Source organism: Eucalyptus grandis, chromosome 10, assembly GCF_016545825.1.
Source record: "Eucalyptus grandis isolate ANBG69807.140 chromosome 10, ASM1654582v1, whole genome shotgun sequence".
NCBI classification, from domain to species: Eukaryota; Viridiplantae; Streptophyta; class Magnoliopsida; order Myrtales; family Myrtaceae; genus Eucalyptus; species Eucalyptus grandis.
The window spans coordinates 27,930,078-27,939,121 of NC_052621.1; the positions used below are offsets into that span (position 1 = coordinate 27,930,078).

At 47.7% G+C, this 9,044-nt stretch overlaps 1 protein-coding gene across 1 annotated transcript; it reads left to right on the forward strand.

Annotated features, from left to right (window-relative positions):
- The first annotated feature begins 2,572 nt into the window (after nucleotides 1-2,572).
- On the forward strand, nucleotides 2,573-8,708 carry LOC104422576 (ABC transporter B family member 15). Its single transcript, XM_010034940.3, has 7 exons — nucleotides 2,573-3,007; nucleotides 3,096-3,150; nucleotides 3,249-3,427; nucleotides 3,569-4,026; nucleotides 4,358-4,898; nucleotides 6,049-6,966; nucleotides 7,054-8,708. The coding sequence occupies exons 1-7, from the start codon at nucleotides 2,756-2,758 to the stop codon at nucleotides 8,425-8,427; spliced, it is 3,777 nt and encodes a 1,258-aa protein (XP_010033242.2). The 5' UTR covers nucleotides 2,573-2,755; the 3' UTR covers nucleotides 8,428-8,708.
- The last annotated feature ends 336 nt before the right edge of the window (nucleotides 8,709-9,044 follow it).

Genomic DNA, 9,044 nt, shown 5'->3' on the forward strand with positions numbered 1-9,044 from the left:
CCAAACCTGCTCCGAGAAATAGAAAAATAGAGAAATAGAGAAATACAAATTTTATCATGCACCACACCATCTTTTTTATAACCCAAGAATTTTTCCTTGTACGTCATCTTTACTGGTTGACTGCATAAATTGTTCATCTTGTTTCTAATGGCGATTTTTTATCCTAAATGCTTCAGCTTTAGATTAGGAGAAGATTCCTTGTGCGGAACCTAGAATCACCAGTTATTGCTGGTTTCCATTGGTTCCTTGCAAGAACTACCTAAAACCAATCCGTCCACTCTGATGCGATTTTCGGTTTAGACAGGAACCATGCTCACCCCACTCCACATTCCCATCTTTGTCTCAAGAAAGAATCCTCAACCTAAACAACAAAACTTTTGCGTGTTGAGAAAAATTAGAAATTACTGTAAAAACATGTTTCTGTATATATTGTAAAACAGAAGGCTTGGATTTGTAAAGTTTTTTCACTAGCAGTGAATCAAAATCTAAGCGTGGTTCTTTTTGGGAAAAACTTCATGATCAAAAAAATATATTTCGAGAAAATTATTTTCCTAACTTAATGGGTGCACTTTCTTTTTACCGTTAATGATTTTCGATTGAGTAATCATTTTTATCAAATCAAATTTACAAAAATCCATAAAATTAATTCATGAAAAATTCTCTCATTCAAACAAACATGCTCTAAATGTACAATAAAATTGTGAAATTTACCATTTCCTAAATCTTGAGGTACTCGTGACCTCTACTTCTCTTGTCTTATCAAAACTCCCTTCATTGTCTACGGCACAAACAGATGCTGCCATCCGCCAGATCCATAGAGAAAAACTTTCGGAAGAGCCCCTCTTTCCGTCTGTTCAACTTCTCGACGTCACGCCTGGTCAGAAGAACATGTGACAAACAGTTTGATTGCACTTACTCTGAGGAATTCACCACTAGAACAAGATCCGAACAAGTCCATCACAAATGCCCATGCACTTCAGTTAAAAGAAACCCCTCAAAAGGAAAAATCCTCCATAGAAGTTTTCAGGATTTCCGGGATTGATTGGTACTTCCCCCCTTTGGAAATATTCTCAATGTTTTCAATATAATTAATGCGGCGAGTGCATAGTTGTTAACATGTCTATAAGATAATATATCTACATGTACCTCGCCAGATCATTTAAAAAGTCGATTAACCTCTTGCTCTTGGCAAAAGGATCTTGGAACTAAAAAGCCGAGAGAATTCTTGACTAGGTCTAGTTAAAAATCTATATCGACTTATTAACTATCGATTATTATAATCCTAACTTTATATATGCATCGGATTTAGGTGGCGCCACGAAATATTTTTGACATTTAAAACCCTAAAGTATATAATTTAGTGAAATTTCAAGAATATTACAGCCAAGATCTGAGAGCTCCCCACCACCCCCCCTCCCCCGGTACCACCTTCGTGTAGCATAGATCCTCAATGTCGTCCTCAGCAACGCCACAAAAAATAAATTACCCTTGCAATATATATATATAGATTAGACAAGAAGGTATTTTATTCGAGCCTCGATAATTATTATTTTTTGGCTTATAAAATTCGAGAAAAAAGTATTTGATTTTGACAATACTAGCATTGATGACGCGATGCTCTAAATTTTGTTTTTTTTTAATTAGATTGTTTAATGGATGTTGCTCGTTTTCGTCATTAATGACGCTTTCAGAGAGGCTGAATGATCAAAGTCAACGATGATATCTTCTTCCTCCTGCCCATGTTCGTCCAACCGCCTCTTTCGAAGCAATAGGTTCGGACACATGGGATCAGCAACCCGACCAAGGCCCCCACAGATTATTCGAAGGATTTTTTTTCTTAATTAGCATCATTAAAGTGTAGATAAGTAAATTATTTTTTTTTAACATGGAAAAATCTAAGTGGGTATTCGATTTTATATCTTTTGAGGTGACATTGTGCGTTCCACAGAAAAAAAAAATTTGGTAAAAGGAAAAAAATAATTTTATATTTGGAACATCACTATTTCAATGAAGTTTCATAATTAAATTCTATAGCAATAGATGATCCTCTCATTCGAATTATCATTGTTTTGCATACATAACCCTCTGTAATTTAAAGACCCTTCAATCTTATACATAGGCATTGGATTGAAAGTTTAATTTGTTAGGCGTGTGTACATATCACTATATGCCGTCATAACATATGAAAGTCCTAGACACGCCGAGAGTAATGTTGAGAATATTGCCTAACTTCACTTCACTAAAACATGATTTGAGGGACAAATTGATAATAATTTCAACTCCACATCACTCTTATTAGGGTTTGCATGCGTTTTGCCAAGCAATTCGGCTTCCATCAAGTCCACCATAAATTTGTCATCAAAAAATGATGCGTTGAAAATTTATATGATTCGTTGGATTTGTGCACCTTTTGTGGGATTCATGTGATTTAATGGATCGCATGTGTGGAATCTTTTTTTCCAAACCTAACGAGCGGGCATTTTCCCTACCTAGTGAATTTGGGTAGGACGAGTTGTCCAAGTCGCTATCTAGCGCTGCACATTAAGACATCTATAAATGCATGCCATCTCTCGATTCGCTTCCTCTCAGCAGCGACTGCAAGAAAGCCACAAAACGACAGCGCGAGCATTCCCGTCTTTAGGGGCCCTCATTTTAGAGGTAACCGAAGGTGGAACCACCGAAATCTTGCGCGAACGAATCCTACTGTCGTTCTTCTCTGGAGCGTCTAGTGCGCGCCTGATTGCGGTGTCGGAAAATGAGTGACGAAGACAAAAACGGCGCCGTGGCAGCGAAGAAGAGGGAGACGGAGAGGACGACCGGCTCTCTCCGCTCCATCTTCATGCATGCCGACGCCGCCGACAAGCTACTGATGGCCCTCGGCTTCCTCGGAGCCGTCGGGGATGGCTTCACAACTCCGCTGGTCTTGTTCATCAGCAGCCAATTGATGAACCACATCGGCAACGTGTCGTCTTTCACGACGGGCACGTTCCTTCAAGACATTAACAAGGTCCGCCCTTCGTTGCATTGAGTTTGATTTTGTCTATCATGAAAAGGGGCTGAGTTTTTACGTTTTGTGTCCCTATGCGATTTGACAGAACGTAGTGGCTCTTCTGTACTTGGCGTGTGGCTCGTTCGTGGCATGTTTCTTGGGTCAGTCCTATTTCTCCGTCTCTTCAAATTTGAGTTTTAACCCTTCATTGCTTTTTTCCTTACTTAACATCTGTGTTTCGAACATGTGATTTGATTAGAGGGATACTGTTGGACGAGGACGGGAGAGAGACAAGCCGCGAGGATGCGAGCCCGGTACTTGAAGGCCGTCCTGCGACAGGATGTGGGCTACTTCGACCTGCATGTGACCAGCACGTCCGAAGTCATCACCAGCGTGTCCAACGATAGCCTCGTGATCCAAGATGTCTTGTCCGAGAAGGTTAATATGTCCTAACTAATCACTAGTACAAAGTCACATAACATTGCGGACTAGCGAAGCCCAACGGGGCGGTTACGGTTCTTTTGATCCGTAAATTGAGGTGTGTAAGGGACGGCTGATGGAATGTCATGTTTCGTGTAGGTGCCGAATTTCCTGATGAATGCCTCGATGTTCGTTGGAAGCTACATCGTGGCGTTTCTGATGTTGTGGAGGCTGGCTATCGTCGGGTTCCCGTTCGTGGTCCTCTTGGTAATCCCTGGGTTCATGTACGGCCGAACCCTGATGAATCTGGCGAGGAAGATCCGGAAGGAGTACAACAAAGCTGGTGAGGTCGCGGAACAGGCGGTCTCGTCCATCCGGACCGTCTATGCCTTTGTTGGGGAGGACAAGACGATTGCTGAGTACTCCGCCGCGCTCCGGGGGTCGGTCGAGCTGGGCCTGAGGCAGGGGCTAGCGAAGGGCCTGGCCATCGGGAGCAACGGGGTCGTCTTCGCGATCTGGTCCTTCATGTCGTACTACGGCAGCAGGATGGTGATGTACCATGATGCAAAGGGCGGGACAGTTTTTGCAGTTGGCGCCGCCATCGCCGTCGGTGGACTGTAATAATCTCTCACTCATCCAACTCCTAAAGAATGCTTCTTTTTGCTTTTCTCTCAATGATTAAAGCTTAAAAATTTAGGCTTGTAGTACTTGTTTCACCCCACCCCCCAATAAAAAAAAAAAAAAAAAAAAAAAAAAAACGATGACATCTTACAGAATATTTAGGGGGAAGTGGCTAATTGGTGCGATAATCATTCCTTCAAAAGGAAAGCATAAATTAAGTAACACTTGAGTAGAATAATTCGACATTTGCACTAAACCATATCAAGACAAAAAGAACCCAAAAAGAGACGACATTTTCTTCATTCCAATTCTTGATTGTCGATGCAGATCATTAGGATCTGGCCTATCCAACGTGAAGTACTTCTCGGAAGCATGCTCGGCAGGTGAGCGCATAATGGAAATGATCAACCGGGTCCCAAAGATCGACTCCGACAGCCCAGAGGGCGAGATCATTGACACGGTCTCGGGCGAAGTCGAGTTCAGGCACGTCAAGTTTGCGTACCCGTCGAGGCCCGACGCTCTGATCTTCCGGGACTTCAATCTGAGGGTCCCGGCGGGCAGGACGGTGGCCCTAGTGGGCGGGAGTGGGTCGGGCAAGTCGACAGTGATATCGCTGCTGCAGAGGTTCTACGACCCGCTCGGCGGGGAGATACTGCTGGATGGAGTGCCCATTGAGAGGTTGCAGGTGAAGTGGTTGAGGTCGCAGATGGGACTGGTGAGCCAGGAGCCTGCGCTTTTTGCTACTTCCATTAAAGAGAACATTCTGTTTGGCAAGGAAGATGCGACATTCGATGAGGTTGTGGAAGCTGCCAAGGCCTCCAATGCCCACAACTTCATCTCTCAGCTTCCTCAAGGCTATGATACCCAGGTGAGTTTCATATCATTTCCCAATAAAAAGCTAATTGCTAGATTTTTTTTTTTTTTTTTAACAGAATTGCTAGATTTGACCCTGTCGATTTTTGCTATTTTCGAGTAAACCAAGTGTGCATTCGGACGGATGTCTAGCAGTGATGTCGCCGGTTGGAAATTGATAAAGTGCAATAGGAGATTGACTTGATTAAAATAACTAGGATGCATGGAATGATCTTTAAAGGAATATTCTCTCGAAAAACATATGGTTTTAAGTTTGCAAAGCATTATAAAAATTGCAATTTGACATCTTACATGCTTCGAATTGCCACACGACACCCTTTCCAAACTGTTTTGTAGATCAAAACGGTCAGTCTAAGCTTCCTCGGGCAATCTCAAAGGTAAACTGGACAGTGTAGGATGCATGTCCACAGTGCAAAGTTCAGTGTAAATTATCAAATAAAAAAGTTAGGAGCAAATGGCAAATCTGAAAAGATTCACAGGGCAATTTTGCCTTTTATCCCTTAGAGTAAAATAAGAGCATCGATCATGTTGGGACCGAGACCCCAAATGGCAAGTGGAGAGTACAACGGGATTCTTGTTCTCCTCTAGGGTGTGCGGGAATGCAGAAGACAACAGTGCCCACCAGTGACTGAAGATGCGCTTGACTAAGACACTCGAGATGATTTCCGGGTTGAAACTTCCTTGGGTCCTGAAGGAATATGTCCTTTGTTCCCCAGGATTGCCTAAATGGCAAACACGCATTGAATTAGTCACAATACCACTCCAAAACAACACCAGCTCCGCCAATGGTGGGCGCACGATGATTCCTTTTCTCGCGCACGATCATGATGTTTAGTCGACTAGACACGGACACCTCGCACCCAATTTGCCATTTGGCTTTTTCTAAGTACATGGTCCCTCGGTTCTGTTCCGGACCAAGCTTGCCCTCCCGCAAGTGGCATTCCCCTAGGGGCCAACGTCTTGAAACGCGCACCCGATCGCCAGTCTAGTCATTAGCAGCTAGCCATGTTGATGATGATGGGTGCCCGACAAGGTCACCGAATCACCACGTGTCATCGTTGCGTAATTAAGTGAATAATCGCTGTAGATTTGCTTCGTCGTGAGTTAATTTGCATTAGCCAACTGTGCAATTGCGAAATTTTCAGGTGGGCGAGCGCGGCGTGCAAATGTCCGGCGGCCAGAAGCAGAGGATCGCCATCGCGAGGGCCATCATCAAGTCCCCCAGGATCCTCCTCCTCGACGAGGCCACCAGCGCGCTCGACTCCGAGTCGGAGCGGGTCGTCCAGGAGGCCCTCGACAAGGCCGCCATCGGCCGCACCACCATCATCGTCGCCCACCGCCTCTCCACCATCCGCAACGCCAACCTCATCGCCGTCGTCAAGGACGGCCAAATTTTCGAGTCCGGCTCCCACGAGGAGCTCATCGGCGACGACTCCAGCCTCTACGCCTCCCTCGTCCGGCTCCAGCAGACCGAGAGCCACGATGCCGCAACCCACCACCACCACGAGGACTTCTCCTCGCCGACCATATCCGCGGCAGACGCGAACAACACGAGCAGCCGGAGGCTCTCCCACGTGAGCCGGTCGAGCTCCGCCAACTCGGCCGCCGGGCCGGGCCGGGCCTCGCTGGGCGGCGCGGACCAGGCCGGCTTCATGGACGAGCAGAAGTTCCCGGTGCCATCCCTTAGGAGGCTGTTGGCGCTGAACGCGCCGGAGTGGAGGCAGGCCTGCATGGGGTGCGGGAGCGCGGTGCTGTTCGGGGCGGTCCAGCCAGTCTACGCCTTCGCGCTCGGGTCGGTGGTCTCGGTGTACTTCCTGACGGACCACGACGAGGTGAAGCGCAAGACTCGGACCTACTCCCTGTGCTTCCTCGGGCTGGCCGTGTTCTCGCTGCTCATCAACGTGTCGCAGCACTACAACTTCGCGTACATGGGCGAGTACCTGACCAAGCGGTTGCGGGAGCGGATGCTGTCCAAGGTCCTGACGTTCGAGGTCGGGTGGTTCGATCAGGACGAGAACTCGAGCGGCACGGTCTGCGCGCGGCTCGCCAAGGACGCCAGCGTGGTACGTGCGTTTTCCTTTTGGGACGCTCTATAACATAACATCCCTTGCATTGCAAAATTGCTAATCCGACACTTTCATTCCGGTCAGGTGAGATCTCTAGTGGGTGATCGGATGGCGCTCGTCGTGCAAACCGCCTCCGCCGTGACCATAGCATTCACGATGGGTCTGGTCATCGCGTGGAGGCTGGCCCTGGTGATGATCGCCGTCCAGCCCATCGTCATCGCCTGCTTCTACGTCCAGAAGGTCCTCCTCAAGAGCATGTCCCAGAAGGCCATCAAGGCCCAGGACGAGAGCAGCAAGCTCGCCGCCGAGGCCGTCTCCAACCTCCGGACCATCACCGCCTTCTCCTCCCAGGGCCGGATCCTCCGGATGCTCGAGCGGGCGCAGGAGGGCCCACGCCGCCAGAGCATCAAGCAGTCCTGGTACGCCGGGCTTGGGCTCGGCGCCTCCCAGAGCCTCACTTCATGTACCTGGGCCCTGGACTTCTGGTACGGCGGCAAGCTCGTCTCCAAGGGCTACATCTCGGGGAAGGCGCTCTTCGAGACCTTCATGATCCTGGTGAGCACGGGCCGAGTCATCGCCGATGCCGGAAGCATGACATCAGACCTTGTTAAGGGCTCAGAGGCCGTCGGCTCGGTCTTCGCCATCTTGGATCGGTACACCAGGATCGAGCCCGAAGACCCGGAAGGGCACAAGCCCGAAAAGATGACGGGCCAGGTCGAGATTCGCGACGTGGACTTCGCCTACCCGGCTAGGCCCGACGTCATGATATTCAAGGACTTCTCAATCAGAATCGAGGCTGGGAAATCGACGGCATTGGTGGGGCAGAGCGGGTCGGGCAAATCGACGATAATCGGATTGATCGAGAGATTCTACGATCCGCTCAGAGGTGTAGTGAAAGTCGACGGCAGAGATATAAGGTCGTATGACCTGCGATCACTGAGGAAGCACATCGCGCTCGTCAGCCAGGAGCCCACGTTATTCGCGGGCACCATAAGAGAGAACATCGCGTACGGCGCGTCAGAAAACGTGGACGAAGTGGAAATCGTCGAGGCGGCCAAGGCAGCGAACGCGCACGACTTCATCGCGTCATTGAAGGACGGCTACGATACATGGTGCGGGGAAAGGGGCGTGCAGCTCTCGGGCGGGCAGAAGCAGCGGATCGCGATCGCCCGCGCCATACTCAAGAACCCGACGATCCTGTTGCTGGACGAGGCGACCAGTGCGCTCGACAGCCAATCCGAGAAGATCGTGCAGGACGCGCTGGAGAGAGTGATGGTGGGTCGGACCAGCGTGGTGGTGGCGCACCGGCTGAGCACCATCCAGAACTGCGACACGATCGCCGTGCTCGACAAGGGGAAGGTGGTGGAGAGGGGGACTCACTCCTCCCTCCTGGCCAAAGGGCCGTCGGGAGCTTATTACTCATTGGTTAGCCTCCAAAGAACCGGAAATCCTCCTTAATTTTAATGATCAGGGCATTTGGAAGAGACGCTTTCGAAGTCAAAGAGGCCAAAAAAACATAAGCCGAGAGCAAAATCTTGTTTCTGTAAATGACATGGAGGGAGATGAAGCAATAAAATGGAAGATGCTTCTTTCTTTTTTCTCGTGCATGTGAATGTATATGCCTACAATCTAATGGTTATGCTGTATTCACTTATGTAAGAGAGGAGACATGATCCAATAAGGCCAAACAACACAAATTGTCCCTGATTTTTGGCATAATATGCAGTGTCATTCATGAACATTTGATTTGTTCAATATGATCTATCGACTTTTAATTTGTTTAATGTGATCCGTCGACTTTTAATTTGCGATCGTTGAACTTTATTTCAATATTCACTGTGGTTCGTGAACTTTTAGACATTTTCATATAATTTAGGGACTACTTCAAATACATACTGATTGAAAACTTTAAAAGTTTGGGGACGACATTACATGTTAAGCCAAAAGTTATGGACCATATTGTAAATTAAAAATTATATTGCATATTGATCATTTGTATTATTATTTTATCGTGGTCGCAAACACACTTATGGGCATGTGTCCGACAAACCAATTCGGGCCCATTAAGATAGATT